The sequence below is a fragment of the Egretta garzetta genome, unplaced genomic scaffold (genome assembly GCF_000687185.1).
Source record: "Egretta garzetta isolate BGI_Z169 unplaced genomic scaffold, ASM68718v1 scaffold326, whole genome shotgun sequence".
NCBI lineage: Eukaryota > Metazoa > Chordata > Aves > Pelecaniformes > Ardeidae > Egretta > Egretta garzetta.
The window spans coordinates 3,853,727-3,875,998 of record NW_009260026.1 but is presented as its reverse complement, the minus strand read 5'-3'; the positions used below and the strand labels follow the sequence as shown (position 1 = coordinate 3,875,998).

The 22,272-nt window shown below is 47.0% G+C and overlaps 1 protein-coding gene across 1 annotated transcript in view; it reads left to right on the top strand.

Moving 5' to 3' along the window:
• Positions 1 to 22,272, top strand: part of GLI2 (GLI family zinc finger 2) — a 67,382-nt gene that overhangs the window by 37,890 nt on the left and 7,220 nt on the right. Inside the window, 6 exon segments of the mRNA XM_009640845.2 lie at positions 2,277 to 2,478; positions 4,840 to 5,053; positions 6,671 to 6,784; positions 10,247 to 10,378; positions 13,960 to 14,109; positions 17,822 to 17,986. Coding sequence (XP_009639140.2) covers positions 2,277 to 2,478; positions 4,840 to 5,053; positions 6,671 to 6,784; positions 10,247 to 10,378; positions 13,960 to 14,109; positions 17,822 to 17,986 — 977 coding nt within the window.

Genomic DNA, 22,272 nt, shown 5'->3' with positions numbered 1-22,272 from the left:
AAGGAAAGGAAGGGAAAGGAAAGGAAGGGAAAGAAGGGAAGGGAAAGAAGGGAAGGGAAAAAAATTAATTAGTTCAAATCAATACATTAATATGTGGTGGACAGAGCGCAGTTTTGGCCATTATGATCTAGACACATGTAGCCCTCATGTTGCTCAGTCCAGAGCTCTGGCAGGGCCCAAATTTCATGAACCAGGTGTGAAGTTTGGGAATGCTCCATTCCAGCCTTTAGGCAGGGCCGGCCTTTGCTGCGGGGCGTTTGTTTGCTCATTTTGTTTTTGCATCCATAGTGACTCTACAAACTGCTTGCTCCTTCTCCAGCTTCCAAGGGAAGTGCCACTCTCCATGGCAGAGCATGGCTGGAAACTGCCAGCCACAAGCATTAGGAAAGTGTGAGTCTAGTCCCACCAAATCATGGGATAGCTTTAACACTCAGGAGGTGATTTTTACAGACCTGTGTGTTCTTTCTGTTTGCTACCTGATCCTTCAGTCGTGTTTTCAAGCTTCTCCCTGTCCCCTGGGTTTGCAAAATATCGTTGTACAAAATACTATAAGAAGAATGTGTTCAGAAGATGTGCAACAACCTGATTTTTAGGAGAAATTCCCAATATTGTCTGTATTACACCTAGCAACTCTTGAAGCTTCTTAGGTATAGCACGTAAGTCACAAGAGTGCTTGGTTCAAGAACCAACTTAGCCTTGGACTTCCAGTGGGACCTTGGGCAAGTCATTTATCTTGTGCAACAGGGGACATTATGGGTAATAAGGGGATGGTGGTACTAAACCCCATTGATTACACAGCACCTGGGCATGGTAATGGCAGAGCCACATAGGTACAAGGGTGAGTCATGTGGAGACTGGGAGACTGCAACCCAGCCACTGGTCTCAGGGAAATGTTGACACAAACTTCTGTGAGCCAACACAAATCAAGGAACTATTTAATGCTGGCAGGATATATTTTACCTCCTTGTACATCCCAGTCACCCTCTCACTTACCAGCACTGTCGTCAGGATGGAAAGTTTATGCTCTTGCAAAGTGGCGGGCTTGTATTTGGTGATATGCAACCAAAATCAGTCTCTCCAACCAACTAGAGGAAAACAGCTCATATTGCCTGTCTGGGCAAGTTACTGTTTTATTCACAGTGTTTAATAGGATATGCCCACAGCAAGCTTTCTGGGGAGACTGCTGCTGGAAAAGCTGGGTAGTAATACAGTGCTGCACTCATCGAGGGAAGGAGCTGGAGAAGCTGAGTCGTCCTGCACCTCTGGGTGGATGACGGAAATTACCAGCCAGCCCCCATCACTGAGTGTCATATTTTACCCTTAGAATTTTTTTTTTTTTTTAAATAGGCAACCTAAACACTGTTCTTATTTCTTTGGAGGGATGAGCTGTTCCAGGCAAGTCTAGGGCTTGGGGCAGGCTTTGGATCTGGTACCCTGGTATCAGGGAACATTGCGATATCACCCATCCCCAGCTCCTGTCCATGCCACGCTGGAGATTTGCAGGTGGGTCAGACCCGGGCAGAGTTTCTTCTGGATGAAGTCAGTCGTTCCAGTTAGCAGCGCCGAAACGCCGGGGGAGGCCAAATTCGTACAGTAGTAACTTGCTGTGTATTGCAGATCCACAAACAAGACTGGCAGGGTTGGAAATGACTTCATGCCCAAATGATTGACAATTGCTAATAGGGTCCAGGCACTGGCAGGTCCTCTCGGAGGGGGAGAGCTTGAACTTTGTGTCTGAGCTGCCAAATTGGTTTTCTTAAAACTCTTAATTTACTTTCGGGGCTCCTGGAACCTCGCCTCCTTCATTAATTGGATGGTCAGCATTGTGCTCGCGCTCGTTTGGTTTCCGCTCCCCCCGCACACAAGCGCATGCACCATTTCCAAGGGTCGCCCTGGCTCTGATCTGCTGCTCTTCTGGCCCACCGCTCCTGTCACCAAGTCCCCGGAGACAGCGGCGCTCACGGAAACCTTGTGGGGCCTTTTCCCTTTTAATTTTAAGTTAATTTAGTGCCGATGAAAGGGGGTGATGGACAGGTTTCTGTTTATCCCCCGAGGAGGGCGAAGCAAGCGGGCGTTCATGGTGCTGCCTGACCCTTGTCACTCAGCGCACAGCAGAGAGGAAACCTCCCGTCAAAATGTAGCTGGTCCCTGCGCTGCTCCAGGCTCCTGAACATCCCACAGCAGTCACGAGTGCGGCAGGTCTTAGCACCTCCCGCCCCACCGCGGGAAGGGAGCAGCCCGCTGGTTTTGTCTGACAAAGTCTCTCTTTCCTACAGTGTCCCGGTTTTCAAGCCCACGGGTGACACCGAGATTAAGCCGAAAACGAGCCCTGTCTATCTCCCCGCTCTCTGATGCCAGCATTGATCTCCAGACGATGATCAGGACCTCCCCAAACTCTCTCGTGGCATATATCAACAACTCCAGAAGCAGTTCAGCAGCGAGTGGCTCCTACGGCCATTTATCTGCCGGGACAATCAGGTAACGCTCAGGGACTGCCTCCTTTCAGCTGCGTAACCATCCCTGCAAAGGAGGGGTGATCCTCCAGCAAGGGAGACCTTCCCTTCCTTGCAACCTCTGCTTTTGTGCACTGGGGCTGTGTAGTGTATTAAATCAAAGCCCCCCTCTGGTTTTGCATGTGGAAGGGTACTTTCTGGCATGGGGTGGTGGGTGGGGATGCTGGATTGGGATTATTGCTTACCAGACTTCCAGTAATTACAGTATGAGCATGCCTCCCTGCAAGCAGAAATGGAGAAAAAGAAAATTGTCTAAAAAAATGCTTATTGTGAGTGGTTGGATTGATTAAGAAACCCTCTGATTTAAGAGATTGCCCTGAAGTATTCTCCAAATTATTGGTCCACATCCTTAAAAAAAAATGCTGCCTGGGCGGATTTAAGAGCCTAATTCTAAAAACATATTTAAAACAAATCTAAACCCTTGAGTAAAGTTTTGCTCAATCCTTAATTAAAAAGCACTTACACTAGGCAGCTCACTGTTGTCAATTCCTGCCGTGATTGCTTCACCCAAGTTTCACAGCGTTATTGTTCTTTTTACTGCTTAACTGTTAAAAATGTTAGTTCTAATTAACACTGATGTTGCAAAGTAAGGGTTTATAAAGATCATGCACTCCTAAAATTTGTAGTTTTTTTTTGTAGGGAAAAACAGAGACATTGCCATTAGTAGCTGTAACATTAATTTTATCAGTTACTTTATCCAGCAGCATGGTTTAGAAATTGACTGTAGAATCAAACATAATGCTAACTTAAAAATAGCAACTCCTTGTCTGGTAACTGTATTTTTCTAGTCGTGTCACCTGTTGTCTTTTAACTGGGCATACCTGTAGGATCTCATCTTATACTCGGATTTTAAGCTTTTCAGGGTAGCATCTGGTATTTTCAGCAAATCAGCAGAGTGCAGAGTCTGACCCAATGGTCAGTTGTTGGCCTCCGAGGGAATAATCACGTAATAATACTGACTTTTAAGCTCTTCTCGGTGTTCTAAAGGTATATCTTGAATGTCAGGAATTGTGAAATGGGTTACATATATAACAGGATAACTGTCAGCATTTTGGGGTGAAAAGAGGTTTTTTTGTTATTATTTTAACAATGTACTAGTGGCAGGAATGAAATCCTTTCTCACCCGCTCAGACCCAGCACTTCAGAAAGTCATTTTTGGACTTTGCTGGAACATAACAAAGCTGTGCAGCAGCCTGCCATCACACCTCATTTGCTGCAGCTTGTATTTAACTCCCAGAGCTCTTTTACACTGTAGTGATTTTTGCCCTTTATTCTTTTGGTCAAGTTGCTATTAACTGGTTTGGAACAGAAATACTAATTGTGTGGTCACCAGCAATAAGTATTTTCTCTAAAAGCAAAATTGGAAATGAAGCATGTTGCCAATTATGGCCCTGTTCTCTGAACACTCACACCGTGGGCAGTTTTAGTGATGTGCGAAGGAAATAACACATGGGTAAAGGTTCAGGGCAGCCACCTCCTAAACGTGGCAAATAATCAACTTTTGGGCTGCAAGTCTATGGTTCGTGCATCACCTGCCCAGAGAGTACAGGCAGCAGAGCATCTCCCGTGCTTCTCCATCTCTGCCAAGGGGACTCACCCCTGGGAGTGAACCCCTTGTTTCCAGGAGCAGCACTTCGTTTTTAGTGCTGCTGACTGCTGCGTCCTGGCCCAGACCTGGCGCCCCCAGTTAACGCCCAAGCAGCCGGGAGCTGGTCGTGTTTCTGGCCACTGCTGACCTAGATTGGAGCTGAACCAGTGACCTACATATGAAAGGTGACATACATCAGCAGTCCCCCGAGCCAGCACTCCCCTCACCTGAATGCAGAGCAAACTGCATGGGTTTGGACTATGTTAAATGGATAGTTATTCGTTCCCACTGTGATCTGTGCCAGGTGAGCCAGGTGATGCTGGTTTTTTTTATATCCAGGGTAGCATAACCCCAAGGTTGCAAGTCTGCAGAATAGGTCTGCCTGGGGAAACCTGGGAGCCTCAGGGGCTGCAAAGCCAGATGTGTCCAAGCCCTGTCCTCTTCTGCACTCCCTGCCAAGGGCTTTGGCTGTTTTTAAACATAGGAAGCAAAGAAATTACAATCAGTCTGATACGTGGGTTGAAATGATTCACAAATTTGCTGAGGCACACACAAGACGGATCCTGTCTTTGCGGAAAAACAGGCTGTCAGGATTATCGTGGCATTGAAGGCATCTAGCTGGGGCATTGCAGCCTGTCTCCTGGAGTCTCCAGGAGGCCAAACTTGAATCAGTCACTAGCCAATGTGATAAATATTGTTTAAAATAACTCCTCATCATCTTTCCTCCTCTTGCCGCAGCCCGGCGTTCAGCTTCCCCCACCCCATCAACCCCGTGACGTACCAGCAGATCCTGACCCAGCAGAGAGGCCTGAGCTCAGCCTTTGGACACACTCCCCCCCTGATCCAGCCATCCCCAACGTTCCCCCCACGGCAGCACATGGCGGTCATCTCTGTCAACCCACCGCCAGCACAGATCAGCAGCAACAGCAACTGCATCTCTGACTCCAGCCAGGTAGGGATGACCATCCTGGTTCTTTCCATGAGTGGCACGCAGGGAAATGGAGACATGTTCTCCATGGGATGAGTCCTGCCCTTCATGGTGGCTGTGACAATTTACCCACTTTCTTTTTACTTATGCTCTCCCTCTATGTCACTTTTTCTTCCTCCTGGCAAGGCATTTCTGGCACAGCCAAATTTTGTGCCCACCTCCCTTTCTTGCACACAGGTGTACTTACTCATGCAGGAACCAAAGGCCTTGATCCATCCAAGCACTGAACACGATATGCAGGGTCATCGCAGGCAGCAAGCCTCCTTGAATACGTGTTATGTGTTATTGAAATCGAGGGAATTCAGCTCATGCTGGAGTGTTTTGCCAGATAAACACCCGAGCACTGTAAACCAGGCTTCATCAGTTCCTTCACCAATCCCTCCTTACTTTTTTTCTGCTGATGTGAACCATGCTGATGGTCTTAAAACACCTTATTCCTTTTTTTTTTAACAAATAAACACAACCTACCTAGGACCTCTAGCCATTTTACTTCTTGTTCATTCTTCTTCAGTAGCGTTCTCTCTCTGGGTATCCCTGCTGTTGATTTTTACTGTTAAGGTTTGCAAAACTAGGGGCCAGATTTTGAAAACTAGGACTGCCGTGATGTGTATAAATCCCACATCTCAAAGGTGTCCTTGCAAATACCTGTGAGTTCACCCAGGCACATGCATGTGTGCACAAGCCGTCCCCGCACACAGGTTTAGCGAATATGTCTAGCACATTTTTAATCATTTTTCCTTCCCATTTTCATTCCTGGGAAGTTTAAATTGCAGTGGCTTTTCTCCCCAAAGACTTATTTCACCTCATTTCACACCCATTTCAAATTGTTGTTTTAGTTGTATCATACTGAACTTTCAGACTGGTTTATTGTTTTAGGGTTTCTCATGGCTGCTGCGCTGCAAGCTCTGTTTGTTATTGAAGGTTATTTGATTGATTGGTTTTGTTTTCTTCTCACAAACTGGCTACCAAAATAATGTGGCTGGCAGGAGTTTTGCCTCTGTTTAATAACTTGCAGGACCAATCTTGAGCAATTAGCAAGAGTGTATTTAAAATGTTCATGTTCCAATTTTATGCACATACAATGGGATGTTTTTTCTCCTGAAGTTGTTCTCATTTTTTAAGAGCTTAGCAAAATATACACATAGCCTTTCATGCACCCAGCACGCCGGAGCCCTCGCATGTAACCAGAGCCCCCTGCTCACCCTAGGAATTCATTTTCTCAACAAATCATGTCGTCACATTGAGAAATAAATTTGTAGCTTGGGTGGGGGTTGCATAAGGTTTTGATGGCTTTGACAGGGACTGGATTGCTCTGACACAGAGCAGCAGCGGCAAGGCCAAGCTCACTGGTGAGCCTGCAGAAGCTGATACTGTCCTTGATTCTTCCCTTTTTTGCATCTCTCTGCCTTGCACAAGCCCACACAGCAATTACAGCCAGCAGGCCAATACCCCTTCGTCCCCAGGCACTCCTGAAGTTCCACCTTGACTGGTTTTTTAGTTAACTTTTAATGAAGAGACGAGCTGCATTCTGTCTCTCATCCCAAATGCCGGTGCCATATCTTGCCTGGTTTTCTTTCCTAGAACAAGCAGAGCAGCGAGTCGGCCGTGAGCAGCACAGTCAATCCCGTAATTAACAAGCGCAGCAAAGTCAAGACTGAAGTCGAGGGCTTGCCCCCAGCCTCCCCCACCACACAGGTAACCTTCTTGGTGTGAGATATATTGCAGGGCTGAGGCAGCGAGCTGCTGGGTCTTGGTTTGGGGAACGATACTCTTGGCACCTTTTGCTGCAGCTGGGAGCAAGGCATCAAAGTCTGCCAGGCAGCGGGTGTCTCTTGGAGCACGAAGCTCAACAAGGTACAGGGCAGAGCTGCAGTGACTGAGTGAAGCGTTCAATGGGTGCTTGGGATTCTGTTTGCTGTTGCTGTGCTTGGATAGAAAAAAAAAAAAAGGAGGGAGGGAATATTTCAGGCATGATAACTTTAAAAATGATGTCTGAGTTTTCTGTGGTGCAAAGGAAGCAGCATTAGTGCCTCAGAGCAAACATAGATTATGAGGGAATCTTGCATGTAGGTAGAAAGCTTGCAAAAAAAGGACGACTTCTTGATTCAGCAAGGAATTGCTCCTAGAAACATCCTTTACACTGGTGACACAACATTTGACACCAAGAAGGGCCCAAAGGCCTTTGCTTTCTTTCTGGAGCTCTGTGATTGCAAACTGTTTAATGGCTGACAGTATCCATCTGACCGTCCTTTATCACAACTGTAAACTATCAGGAGTGCTCTGGGCACTTCATTTTCATGAAATATTAGGCCGTGTTATTGTCAAGCAAATGGAAGAGTTGATGACAAATTTCTCCTTCTGCCCTGGTTCAGGAGCAGGTCTCAGCATGATGCATGGGGACAGCAACGTGTGCAGTCATCAGGGGGCTGGTAAAATTGATGAAGATAGCATATCAGGGAAAGATAAACATGCTGTAGTCAGCACGATTAGGGCAAAGAGGCATCTCTCTGGAGCTTTGAGTTTAGGAGTGCATCTACATGCTGCTGCAAAAGCACATGCCCCTAAAAACCAATCTGGCCACCACCCAGGCTAATAGGGCCACGTGTTTTCTTGAAGCAAATGAAAAAAGATCTGAAAGCCATCTCCTGCTTTCTCAAGCATCTGTAGCAGAGGAGCTGTGGGACAGATAGCTGCTTGCTCGATGGCTGTCATCCTCTCTTGTCTGCTCTGATTTGAAGAGGTGTGCACCCAACTGCAGGTAGTGCTGGGGTAGCATTAGCCTGGCTCAACCCTGCAGCCCTGCCCCAGAGCTTCATCCGCTGAGCCTTATGTGAAATAAGCACTGAAAGAAGGGGGAGAATCGTTTAAAGTGGTGCAAGGAGGCTTGATTAGAACAGCGAGGTGAAATTAAGAGAAGGAAAATGCACGCTGGTTGTCTAATAATTCCTAATGAGGAGACCTGTGGAGTCATACCCCAAGGGAAAAGTAGGCTACATGTCTTGCAGCATTTCAGTATTGACTGGGAAATTACTGGAAAGTACCTTGTAAGAGACATTCTTGGCAAGGAGAACAGGTTAAAAGACTGAACACAGTGGGTGTCTCCTCTTCAGTTGGTCTAAGTGACAGCAACTTGTTAAATTTGGGGATTCCTGTTCTGCAGGAGACTGTGCTGAAAAGTTGAGTTACTGTTAGTTAATTATTGACTGATACATTTTTTTGCAGAGTATGAAGCTCAGACATCCCAAAAAAAGCATGCATGTGTGTGTTTTGTTTTGGAAATGCTGTACTGGAAACGCCTCATGTGAGTTGTGGTTTGGGTGTTTAAAATCCTTGGCCAGACAGTATCTCCCATGATGGCTCGTGCTATAAAAAATGCAATCCAGGCAAGATTTGTGGGACACAGTAGAGCGCCCGGCATGAGGGACCTGAGTGACTGTGCTCTGGTGATACCACAATAGCTCCAGCACAGATTCAGATTAATGTTGAATAGCCAGAAATAAAACAAGTTACTCCTCTTCAACAAATTAAAATGCTTTCAATTCCATTTTTCCAACAGAAGGTATAAAAATTTTGGCAAAATAAGATTTTTAGTAGAAAATTTCACTTTTCCAGAGACCATGCTTTGCACAGAGAGAAACATCTCAACAAAAATGATGTTCACAGCTCAACCAAATAGGAATTGCAGGAAAAAGAAGCTGCTGTTTGAACTTTCTCAGCCTATTTCTCTGGGTTCTGATACAGTTTGAATCTCCAGAAGTCTTTCTGTAAATGACTACAGTTTCCTGTCCCAAGAGCCACCTTACGATACTTTTTTTAAAAAAAAATTAAGAGCTAATTAAAACAAATCTCTTCCTCTCCGTATCTAAACTTTTGAATTGAAAAGTCACAGCTGGCGTGTATGTCATGAGCTAGTTAATGAAAATTGTTGAACTCGCCTACAGTACATGTCGCTTCCCAAGCTTTATAATGCCATTAAGTCATTAATCATTGCAGCCCTTCGGTAGGCATTAGGAAGGTGTCGGTGGGGAAGGAGATGGCAGACAGATAGGTCCATTTGGGCAGGTCAGAGGCAGTTTGAGATGGGTCTGGCTGTGCCTGCACACTTATGGGGCCAGCTGGAGCATCAGATCATGAGGAACAGCATCTGATGTGGTCAGTCACCCCAGATGCTCCTGTCTAAAGCTGCCCTGGAGGCAGGATGCTCTGTGCTGGGCAGTAGTAGTAACTGGGAGGAAAGGGAAGAAAGGGGGTGAAAACATGCAGGGTTTTGTATTGCTAAATTCCTGAGCCAATATTGGCTGCTATTGGCCTTGTCTCTAGTACAAGTGTCTGACACGCACAGAGGCGACAGTTGTCCTTACCTCTGGGTTGTACTAATTATGTTGTATGTTACAGTATTGTGTAGTTTTCGATGCTTTAATCCTCAGAGCAGCCATAAAAAAGATCTTCTGTGCTTCGTTTAGCCCTGAGAAGCTAGCTAGACAGAGAAGTTAAGGAGAGAGCTCACAGCATTCCCGGCATTAAACTAACTCATTTATGAGTCTAGAGCCCCCGGAGCTCTGCTCTGCAACTCACTCATCATAGGGTCTTACTCAAGCTTCCCAAATTTGCCAGTCTCAGAGGAGTGTTTTGGGGGCTCATCACTTTGTCCCTGTGGAGCACCCTGCAGGCATAAATCTTTGTGTGAGAGTTAGACATAATTTTCTCATCTATTGAAAGATGTAGCAAACAAGAAGCCCCCTCCCCAACCCATGTCAGGTGAGTGTAGTAACCACTAGGCTCTGGCTGCTCTGTCGTTGTTCATGCTTGTATTTCCCCACTCCCCCCAGATCAGAAGTTTTGCTCCAGCAAAGGATGAAACCAAAGGTCAAAAGCCAGCCTCTTCCTTTCTTCAGCCTTTCCTGGGACTGCCCACGGCCTGGCTGGAGCCAGCCACCGCTGCAACCGTGGCTTCAGGGTGTTTTGTGTCTTGTCATTAACTGTCATCGATTTCTACCAAAACCCTGTAACTCATTATTTCACAGTAATCAAGGATGTTCTGTTGCCACAATGTGCATGGTTCTGTGATCAGTTGATACCTGCCCTGTAATCTATGAGTGACGGAGGAATTCAGATGAAAGAAGTTCACTTTATACAATGCACCGTTGTGTGTTGCAGGAGCATCTGACAGACCTGAAAGAAGATCTAGATAAGGATGAATGTAAACAGGAGCCTGAGGTTATTTATGAGACGAACTGTCACTGGGAAGGGTGCACAAAGGAATATGACACTCAAGAGCAGCTCGTCCATGTGAGTAATGGTTGGGAGGAAACCCCAGCGATAAATTTGTATTTCTGTGCACTTGTCCTCATTTTTTATCACTAGCTGCTGTACAGCCAGAGCTCGCTCTGGGAGCTACTAAAGGTGCAAATCAGAGATACGGTGTGTAAACACTGCCAAAGCAGGTCGCTGCTCCCTGAGGAGTTCAGCTGCAGGAAGCCTCTCACAGATTATTTGATGTTGCTCTCTTCTCAGCTGCTGAGGCTGCAGTTTCAGTCTCCCTCGTGCATGACCCAGTGACAGAAGGCTCCGTGCAAAGGACCTGATCAGAAAATGGGGAAGGGGGCTGAGCCCTTCCCTCCTCCCTGGCCATATTCACTGAGCCTCCCCATCCACCTACACCAGTTATGGGTCAGGGATCGTCCATACTCACCCTTGTCCAGGCCATGAAAGCCTTTTATGCCGCTGTGGCATGAGCTGTGGGGCCATATCACTTAGGGGCTGTTGACCTGCTCAGCTCATCCCTCCGACAAAAATAGAGCACTTCCAGAGTTTGGAGACATGCTCCAGCATCTCCACTGGGGCCTGAAATAGAGAAAGTGGGTTGATTTTTTAAAAATTGGGAAATAGGGCTTCCGTAATCACAGGGATATCCCCAAACCAGTGTCAAAACTGCTCTCTGAAGGATCCCCAAACCCAGTCATTAATCAGATTTTCAGTTCTAATTAATTCGAAGAACCTTTTGTGTGCTTTGCTTCACCTGGGAACCCGCTGTTCGGCTTCCTTTGGCTTCTGGGGTCAACAAATCCCTCAAATTTGGAGCGAGTCCCTGTGAAATCAGACATGATCTGTGTCTGAGCCCTACCCTGCTCCCAGTCTAGCACCTCCCAGTCCTCATTTTGGGTCTGTGGTGTGAGAACCCTGTTTGTTTGAAGCCAGCCCAGAGCTGCTGGGAATTCACCAACCCCAGAAACCCTGTTGCTTGTAGCAAAATGTTGGATTGAGTGAATTTTGTGACAGTAGCCACTATCCTCTCCTTTCCCTTCAGCCTTTTGCTGCTTGCCTCAGCCTGGCTCCAGGCCTGCCAGGGGCCACCCGTGTGCGATTCATGTGTAGCTCTCTTTCTGAGGGTGCGTGTCATCCTTTTTTATACATCTTCAATTTAGTCGTGTTTAGATGCCACCAAGTAGGCATCAGTCTCTGTTTCCCCAAACGCTGCACACAACGTTATCTTAGCCCAGAGGGACCACACTCTAAATGATAATTTTGGGCATGTGCTCTTCTTCCATCTAAGGCTGGCACCTGCCCGTCTCTGCCAGAAGTCACTGGTTCAGTGCAACAAGTTCTTGAGTACAGACAGATTTGGAAATGGTTTTCAGGGCCAAATGAGTGATAAGGTGCTTAATGGGTTGCACGTTGCATGCCACGGGGCGTTGCTGTTCTGGGGTTAAATCAGCAGCCCTGTTGGATAGTCTGGGCCCACATTTGTCCAGCAGTATTTGTACGTTTCCCTCTCAGACATAAGAAAAACTCTTTAACTCTGCCCAGAGCAAAGTGCAGAGCAGATCCAGGCAGCTCAGCACAATTTATTTCTAGAGAAAACCCAAAGAAAAATATTTGACAGAATGTCCAACATTTTCCTAAATTTGGAAGGTTATAAAAACGGAGGCTTCTGTACTCTGATTACTAGCAAAATGGGGTTGTGGATTTGGGATGCCCAAAACACACATGCAAATGAAATACAGATGTCGTGGGCCAACTTTTGAGAAGGTGGCATCCCACCATGCATGGAAAAACTCTGGTTTGTGTGCAGAGCAAAGTACCTGGGAGTGCAGGGTCCGTTCTCCACACACACAGTGGGTAATGAGCTTGTGGGAGAAGTGCCTGTCAACAGGGAGCATCAGGAGTGAGGACATGTTTTTGCAAGTACCACTGCTGCTCCCAGCCTCAAAGGTCACACTCACGATTTGAGAGAAGTCCAGGCGCAAAGCCTCCAGCCAGGTTGGGGTTTGATGGGGGCTATGGAGCTGTAGCTGAAGTGTGGTGAGTTGTGCAACTGCTCCTCCACCATGTGATGAGTAGCAGATGTTGCCCAGACAGTGAGTTAATAAGCCTGAAGGGGGGGATTACAGTCCCCCTCCCATAAATGTGTCTTCTTCTGGCCCAAGCAGGACCGAATGGGCAAGCCAATGCACTCCCCCACTCCTAGCAGTGCCGTGAGTAGTCTTGGTTGCAAGTCAGAGTCCCACACAAACAGAGCCAGGAGATGTATCTTCCCAGTCTGGTCTGGATGTGGTTTAATGTGCCCATGGGTCTTCTTGGGGGTTCATCAGATTTCCACCATCTGAGGCTAAAATCCCACACCAATGCCATGTTATAAAACTAGAACCGTAGGCAGCTGAGCTGCAAATGAGTTTCCATCTGAAATCTCTCTCCCAAACCCAGCCTCCCCTGACCCTCCCGGCACACAGCTTTGGCTTTCAGTGTTTACCCATGGTGCCCAAGGGACCAGCTGAACTCTGTGCACCTCCTCTTGCTCCTGGGTAGACCTGGTGCCCCAAGCAGCAGATCCCTGTCCCCAGGACTGGAATGCATCACACAAAATACCAGGGCTGGATTCAGCTGGGACCGTGAAGGCCAATGACTCTGTTTTAACATGTTTTTGTGGCCTCGTGCTGCCCTGCCATCCTGAGAAAGTCTCATCCCAAGCTGTAACATGTGTGCCTGCCCTTGGGTGGGGGGATGAAGGCGGGGGCTAGAAAAAAATCTCAGTGCAAAAAAAACAAAACCCAAACCCAAAGAGGTTTATTTTAGGATTTCCTGTCAGTGAACGTCTGCTGAAAACACAGGAGTGAGGACAGGCATTATTTTTGGCAGCGAGACCCCATTCAGAGAGACAAGGCTGCTGCAGGAACAGCGCTGCCGACGGGCTGGTCTCCGGCTCTGTTTATTTTCGGCAGGGTTTCATCTGCCCAAGGCTGGGAAAAAGCGACCCTTTTCTTCCTCCCAGGGTGGATGAAGGCACCATTCTGGGTCTGGCTTTTCAACATCCCAGCGCAGGATTTTATGGACCCGAGTAATTAGCAGTAATTGAGGCCGCAGAGCTTTCCTTGGCGCATAGCTCGCAGATGCTGTCATTTCCTGCCAGCCGCCAGCACGGGACAGCAGGTGGATGTCTTAGGGCCAGCGTATGGCCTGGCATGCAAGCTTAGGGTCATAGACTCATAGAATCATTTAGGTTGGAAAAGACCTTTAAGATCATTGAGTCCAACCGAGGCTTGTGTCACCCTCCCCAACAGTGGCATCAGGCAGCCTGGGGGACACTGAGAGGGCTTCTCTCTCCCTGGCACCATGGGTCCTCGTTGCTTTTGCAAACCTCCTGTTTATAGCTGCTTTGGACCCGGTGTGCTGGGTGCTGGGCACCTTCTGCAGGACACGCCAGATGGCAGAGCTGGCTCCCATGACCCGGTGTTATCTGTGCACCTGGGACCCAGGTGCAATGCCTGACCACAAGCTCTGGGGAGGGAACGGCTGGCTTTCGGAGCACCGCGTGTGCTTCGCTGGCATCAGCTCTTCTAAGAGTGACCTGCTTCTCCCTTCTCTCCTACCAGCACATCAACAACGATCACATCCACGGGGAGAAGAAGGAGTTTGTCTGCCGCTGGCAGGACTGCACGCGGGAGCAGAAGCCCTTCAAGGCTCAGTACATGTTGGTGGTGCACATGCGAAGACACACAGGAGAGAAGCCACACAAGTGCACGGTGAGCTGGCAGGGACACAGGGTGCATCTCAGCTTGGCAAGTGGGACACTGGGCTTTGATGGTCACACGAATGTGTGTGCAGACACAGGCATGGCTCCAGGCACGGCTCTCCCAGGGTACCTGTTGGCACCCAGCTTGGGGCCAGCCCAGCTCTCTGTGTCCTGGTTATAGGTACTTGCAGGTTACACCCTGGGAAGAGGGCAAGCAGTCAAGGAGGGTGGTTGAGGTGTTAGTGGGCAAAATTGTATTTCCTCGGGGAAAATGGGTTTAGCTCTACCAAAGAGATTCAGAGTGACTCAGCACAAGTCACTTAAGGTGGAAAGCCGGCCAATTTAGTTGCCTACCTCCAAGAAGGCAATCCAGTAATCCCACACTGTGGGGAACCAGCTAACCCTGTTCGTGGCTATCTTGGCTGCTGGAGCTGTGAGTTTCCCCCACCCACGTACCTGAGCGTGCACCTAAGGCTCCTTCCAACCTGGGGATCTGAGCCAACACCTCCTGCCTCTGCTCTCTTAATCCAGAGGTGCAGGCAATCCCTGGGTGCTTAAACCCCAAGAGGAGCTCAGTCCCCAGACTGTCTGCATGCAGGCAGCACTGTGCCTAGTGTTAAACGCTGCCTGAGGAAGAGCATGGGGTGCTGTTTTGTATCTCAGCCCTGTGGGTACAGACTCATCTAGAACCTTGGAGAGCTGGCCTCGCCTCCTCCTCAGCCTTGAGATATTAAAGCCCATATCTGCCCTCACACATGGAGTCTCCCACCGCACCGCTGGCTGATGTGGGGCAGCGCAGGATGCCTGACAGGGGGCACAAGAGAGAAGCGAGCTGTGGAGTTTAGTGGCTGTGGCCAACTGGTAGGAGAGAAGAGGTGTTCACCATCTCTTTCCACATATGCTTCAGCCCTTTTTCCTCCCAAAGGTCCATCCCTGCTTTTTGATATCCTCTGCTCCCTGCCTTCTCCTCCTGCCAGTTTTTCATACCTCCTCCACTGTCAGCATCACGCCGTTCCTCTCCCCAGAGTCTTGGGGATGAGTCTCTCTCTGCTTGGCAGATGTCTGAGCCCTCCTCCCATATCTTCCTCCTCTTCTGCTCCATTAGTTACTTCCAGCCCTGCTCCCTCCCTGGCTCTGCCCCAGCTTCTCCTTACAAATATTAGGATATGTATGATTTGCTTGCTGCATTACTCCTTTATCAATCATCCAGCCCTGTGTTCATTTAATTTAGAGCATAAGTTCCCCGGGGCACAGGGCCATGTCCTTTGTTTTAATCTTCTAAAGCACTTTGCCCAGTTCTAGTGCTTTACCGATCTTTCTTAAAAGTATCGAAGAATATTGATCGTTGGGCTGCTGCAAAGTGAGCAGTAAGGGAAAGTCTAGCCCTTGCAGGTAGAAGGACTCAGAAGACAAAAAGCGGCAGGGACTGCATCCTCCTCAATGCTGTAATGGAGCAGGAAAAAGTACCGCTGCGTAATCCTGCCTCTTTCAAGCCTCGGTTGTGTCGCACTGGAGCAATGGCAAGGCTGTGTGTGTTTGAGTCTCAGGTCATCCTCTGCCTCCTGGAGAACTGCAGTCCCTCCATGTGTAATATGTTGCAGCAGCCCTCCCTGAACTGGACTACCAGTGGTTTCCAACTGCCTGGGATACATGGCAGCTCTGCAGACGGTGCCCTTCTGTTGCAGTGTAGTCCTTGTCCAAGTCTGGAAGTGATTTTTCAAAGCGCCATTTGTTTCAGACAAGAAGTTTGTGGTGTACATAAAGCTACAGATGAACCCAACTGCAGCCCGGGATTCGGTCAAGGATTATTTCAACAGATGACAGCCAGAACTCCCACTGACATAATCAAATCCACGCATAAGAGTGGGAACAACTGCTTTGAACATGCACAGGCTGCTTTGCTGAGAAGCTCTTATTTGAAAATGTGGCCTCAGTACTTTTGCTCTTAACTGCATTTTTGTGTCAGTATCCAGTAAAACCAGAATGGATGCATGAGCTGCCTCATACCGAGTTCCGTTTGTTTTCCAGCAAGGGGAACGATGTGTTCCAATGACCATAAGAAACATGAGTTGTAAAGGACTGTTTGCACAGGGCAAGAGAAGAAAGGCATATACTGTGCTACCTCAAAGCTGTGGCATGTTCTATGGGCCAAATGGACTAATGAAAGTTGTCTGAGGAAGGGGAATTGGATCCATCCCACCCCAACAAAGCTGTGGAAGGAATCGGCTCTTGCAGGATGCTCCTACTGTCCTTGAAGAGATCTGGATATCTCAAGAGAGCAGAGCAGGTTTGCCTTATGTCCGCCACCCCTATGCTAGACCTTAAAGGGAAGCTTAGGTAACCCTACCTCTTTTCCAGCACAATAAAGTCATATGGGATCAACCTGTGCCTCCATGCTTCATGGGTTTCATGGGCTCCATGTTTTGCCTCACTCCTTAGCAGTGCAGGTGAGCCCTATGCCCATGGAGCACAAGGAGACAGGTACCGCTGTTACTGCGTGCAGCTGCCTTTGGCCTCTGCCCAAAAGAACCAGATCTCTGGACATGTGGGACCACTCAGCTGCCCACAGGGAAATCAAACACTGTGCCATTGCATGGCCTGTCCTCCGTGACACCAGTTTCTTCACTGGCCAAGACTCAAACATAGCAATGTGAAGTCCTGTCACATCTGGACTGAACTTGTAGAAGTATTTAAGTGATCCAACCAAAACACAACACCTTGTGGCTTGCACACATTACAACAGGAGGGGCTGCTTGTTGAAATGTAAAGTGTGTTTTAAGGTGCTTGCGTAGGAAGCGCAGCATGGGCTTTTCAACGCTCCCAGCTCAACAACGAGTGCGGCATTTAGCTAGAATTTGGAAGGGAGCCTTGCATTTCTTAAAACCTCCTCCAGTGTTTGTAAGTTCCCACTTGTTTTGTCAAAGAGTATGTAAGACGGCGTCCTTCATTTGAGGTGAAATCCTCCCTTGCTGCAGACAGGGCAGGTGCAGGGAGAAGCCTCCAGCCCAGCCGGAGCAGAGGGTGGCAGGACTTACATCACCCGAAGCCTCATCACGTCTCCCAAGCTGCTCCTTCTCGTTGTGTGGGCAGCTGGTTTCCTTCCAAGAGGAAGGTTCCTGGCCTGTTTTGTCATCCAAAAATCCATCTGTCTTCAAGATTGAGAGTCTTGTTTTTTAAACTGGTAATGTCAGACGGCCTGACCACAGCATCCTCCGAGAGTAGGGCCAAGCTGTAATTTAGGAAACTTCAAAGTTTGCTGGATTTCTGCTTGTGTGTTAGAGAATGGTCCGGCCTTCCCAGTGCTGGTGGTAGTGAAGTTGCAAGGCTGGTCAAACTGTCAAGAAGCCGTCAGTTCTCTGGGTGGGAAGGAGAGGGCCTCCATTTCTGAGTGTGTTAGCTGCAGAGGGATGGCAGGAGGGGCTAAGGGAGCCCTGGGAGGAGTGGAGGGGTGTTCAACCCTGATAGAAAAAAGAGTCTCTTGTTGAAATGTCAGGTGGGTACCCAACAAGGAGCAGCACCTTAAATATGACTCACTGCTGAAACTCTCAGCCTGCCTAGGGAAGCGAATTCTCCCAACAAAGTGGATGTTGTTCCCTAAAACACAAGCCCTTTAAATGGAAGAAAAAAAGAAAGAATGAGAAACAGATGAGAAGGGTTTAGGCAGGGGGAAAATCAAATTTTTCTGGTTAATTAATCACTCCTCTTGTGTTTTTTTATTTTAGTTTGAGGGTTGCTCCAAAGCCTATTCCCGCCTGGAGAACTTAAAGACACACCTGAGGTCCCACACTGGAGAAAAACCCTATGTCTGTGAACACGAAGGTTGCAATAAAGCCTTTTCCAATGCCTCGGACAGAGCCAAGCACCAGAACAGGACACATTCCAATGAGGTAAGCTTCGGCTCACCGCAGCTCAACAGAGGGCTTTTTTTTTTAATTTTGCTGACAATAAAAATACACTTTACACACTGGACTCATGTAAAAAGAAACCCACTGTAATGAGAGGTTTTTCTTATTTTTTAATGGGATTTATTTTGCTGGAGAGCCAGACCACATTAGCTTTGTATTTATGAAAGCCATGTTTGAAATCATAAACAGATGTTAAAGTATGCAAACTTTTTAATCGGCTTTGAAATTAAAGCAAGCATTTTCCAAATTTATAATTTTTAATAGAGCAAATAGGATTGTACAGTTGTGCATGTGGTGTTTAATATTACTGTGGAGCAGACTTGCAGTAGTATTACAGCTACCCTGGATCCTGACACTCTGGAAATAATACTCCCTCCATCTTTTGATGTACAATGATAGAGCACAATGCAATGCTTTGTTAACCTTGGCTAATTAAGACCCACTATTAGTAGTTGGGGAGCAGAGGAAATTGCCTTTATTGTAACGCATGTGATGGTCTGTTGCAATCAACCACGGCCGACGATTGAAATTTATATTACCGCTAATTAGCTGACAGGGGAAGAAAAAACAACACTCCAAAGTTCTAATAGTGTTTGCAGCCATGAAGAATTCAGTCTGTAGCCTAATTTGCAACAGTTAAATATAGACCATTGGAGAATGGAACACGATTGCCACGGATGACAGCTTTTTAAAGAGATGCTGTGTCTACAAAGGGCTTGTTGGGAGTATTTCTATCTCTGGCATAATATCAGTCAGTGATAACCAAAGCTCTGTAGTTTTCAGAGATTCAGTTGGAGTCAGAATAAGGGCTCAAAGTCTAGAATGCCCTTCCATGCTGAGAGGGACCCAATGAATGACCTGGATTCCAGTGTTATTTGAATTGGTTTAGGTATGAACACAAACATCAGGATTGTCCTTCACCAGTGAGCCACTTTCCCAGCAGGACACGGGTTAAAATTAACCCATATCTGCACCGGCACTGGGTAGTTTGGGGTTGGTTTACACTGACCTTGAGGCCAGGAGGCACCAACAAGACATGCAACCTCTTGTATGCTCAGCACTCTGCATTCCCTGTAACTGATGTTTGACTAAAACATCATTTGTTCTTTTAAAGCTTCTTCCCCTGAAATGTAGGCAGTCATGATTTAATCTCACATTTCAGGTATTAGAAATTGCTTGTTTTCCAGCCCTGAATGCTTTCTCTGCCTTCCTCCAGTGCTGGATCCAATGTCCCTTTCATTGTTGCTATTTCCACCTCTGAACACTACAGTGTTAAGTCACTCTCCACCTTCTTTCTCATAAGCTAAATAAGTCAGTCAAGCCACTGAAGATTCCCTTTATTGCAGCTTTTTTTCCTGTCCTTAAACCAATTTTGCATCTCTCTTCCATCCCTAAGCATTCTCATGTGGATGGATCAAGACTGCTTTCACTGCTGGATACAAACTCACTCTGCCCAGTTTGCACACACTGAAGCAGTACGTGAGCTACTTTTTACCCATAGATCACTTGAGCTCAGATCACTGGAGCTTTTCCAGGATAATCCCTAGGCAGGCCAGAGTTTCCCTTCTGTTGGGCCAGCTGGTGTCCCATGTTCCTACATGTGGAATTTTGTCTTTGACTCTATTATTAAATGTCATTTCTTTGATGGATTTGGTTTCTCAAGTGATCCAGATCAGAAGCTGCACTGGATCTGGGATGACCCCTCACTTTGTCTGAGCAGATATTGGACACATTTTGAAGGTCTGCTCCTTTCAGTTCCCACTGTGCAAGAAGGGATCATCCAACTCATTGTCTGTGGTGGACACTGATCTAATATGCTGACACTTGGTACACGCTGCATCCAACAACACAAATTAAAGACTCAGATAACAGATGGGGATTTTATTGTCTGCTGTTGCTTCCCCTGGAGGATGCCAAAGCCTTCTCAGGTGCAGAAGCGGCATAGCCACTAGCAGAGGATTTGTACCAGACCAGCTGAGCCTTACCACTGGAACTACATGGCACCGCATGATCTGACATTTTGCCATCATGCTCACTTCTGAACTGCTGTTCAAACCGCCTTCTTGCAACACAGGCATGCCCCAAGACTTGTGGGAGATCTGTAGGCTGCATATATTGGCACTCTGGCCCATATATTTGACACCCTCTTTTTGAGGACCGTATCACATGATCCTTTACAACAGATGACATCCCTCACAGCAAAGCTCATTGCATTGGGCAGCAGGCCCAGGTGAGGGTCCTGCAACCAGCTGTGGTCATGACCAGTAGGTTAGCAAGCTGCAGCGAGACCTTGGCTCACAAAACCACATGGATGCAAAGCAGGAGTTTGTGGCTGTTAATATTTCCTGTTACCCATTGGTAACTCTATTGTGGTTCCTAGCTACCTACTAAATATTTTCCTCTGCTTGCAGTGTTTACCTGGGGTACACCACAGTTTCAGAGTTAGTCATCTGTGTCTCCTCTAAGGGGGAAGTTCCAGGTTCCCCGTATTTGTCTCTGTCGTCGTGTGACAGGACGTAGGTGTATGGTCCAAACATGCCAAAGTTCAAGGCTGCAGATATATTACCACACTGGCTTTTGTTTGATTGTTGAAATGTCACATGCACTGTTTCATTTTAAACTTTCAGCGAGTATTTGAATCCCTTCAGGGGATACCTTCAAAGTTGCTCCTGGAAAAAGAGCTTCCATCCCTTCACCACTCTCCAGTGCATACGTGTAAGAGTGGCATGAGTTCATGGCCAGCCAAAGGCTTAGAGTGACATTTTCTCCCATTCAAGCTAAACAAGGGTAAAATGCAGAAATTCAGTCCTGCTGAGTGCCTCGGACTTGGCCAGTTCTCCCACCCTAAGGAGTACCATGCTCTACATGTATGGGAGTAGGAGGGAGGCATCTGAGGTATCTAAATTGTTGACTTCACTAGGGCATACACGGCATTAGATGTCAGAACCTGCATAACCCAGGGGATATACGAAGGCATACCAACAAAACAGCAGTTGTGCTCAGTTCAGCTGCAGGAGGTACGGCCTGATGAAGAGGAAGGTTGTACCCCGTTAGGTGGAGTGTCTGCTGTCCAAGCAACAGTGATTGTGTCACCCTAATTGCTGGTGTCTAAACAATCAGAACTGTTAGGCCTAAAGGATCTTTATAAAAAAACCTTGACCTGTTTTATGTAGGGTTTTTTTAGCATGTGTGGTGGGGGTTCTGTTCTTTAGAATAGGTTTTAATAGCAGCAATACTATTTCTATAATGCTTGGTCCAAAAGGGTGCATGAGATTTATAAACAAACTATTTTACTTTTTGTGCTTTGGTTTACCCAGCTTTAAAATATATTAAATATTTACCTCAGTGGGGTGTTACAAGGATTTAGTTTGTTCAAGTGATGTGCCAAGATCAGTCAGGAAGCATGCTTTGAATAAAAAACAGATTTTCAGTGTTTTTCATGTGATGATGCTGGCTTTCTGCAAAGAATATATATACTCCTTTGTATTTTTTTCATTTAAGCTTCTGGATGAAATTACAAAACAGATTAAAAAAAAGAATAGGAATGGTCATTTTGGGTAGCCTTCAAACAACATCTGTCTGGTTTCTTTCATGGATCTGTCCTAGTGCGTCAACAGAAAAATACTTAGAGTAGCTGTGAGCTGAAAGCAAAACCTGTGATGAATTCAGAGCTTCCAGCGCAGCAGCACCAGCTCAAACAACTGCAGCGCTAATACACTTTGGAATTGGAAACTCAATAAAAAAAAGTTAAAAGAAGAAAAGTATCTGTTTGCTGACTTCTGTTTTCAGAAGCATGGCTTCAGCCTTGTTTTCCTGTGGCAATCAATGATTCATGAATTCGGGACTAGAGTGCTATCGTCTGAAAAAAACATTGCATGCCTGTGGTTTGTTTTGCACAATAACAGATTTCAGGGTGACAGGTGCTGGAGTGGTATGATAGATTGGGTAGGGTGAATCCAGTCTGGCTTGGTTTTGCTGGAATTCAGTCGGCCAGAAGGTCTCAAACATTTTCTCGGTGTAGACCCCACCTTAGCAGAGAGAATGTCCATTTCCTTACATCACCTCCCTCCCATCCATAATCAGGAAACATTCCTGTGGCCACCCGAGCAAATACATACATGAGAAAGTAATATTAGGAAAGTATTTAATGAATTCTTAGCTGTCTTTTAATCCAGAAACTGCAAACAAGGAGGTTAGCCAACATCAAATGACTGGCCAGGTCTGTGTGGATCAGCAGCAGCCCATATATCACATCTTAGAGATCTCAG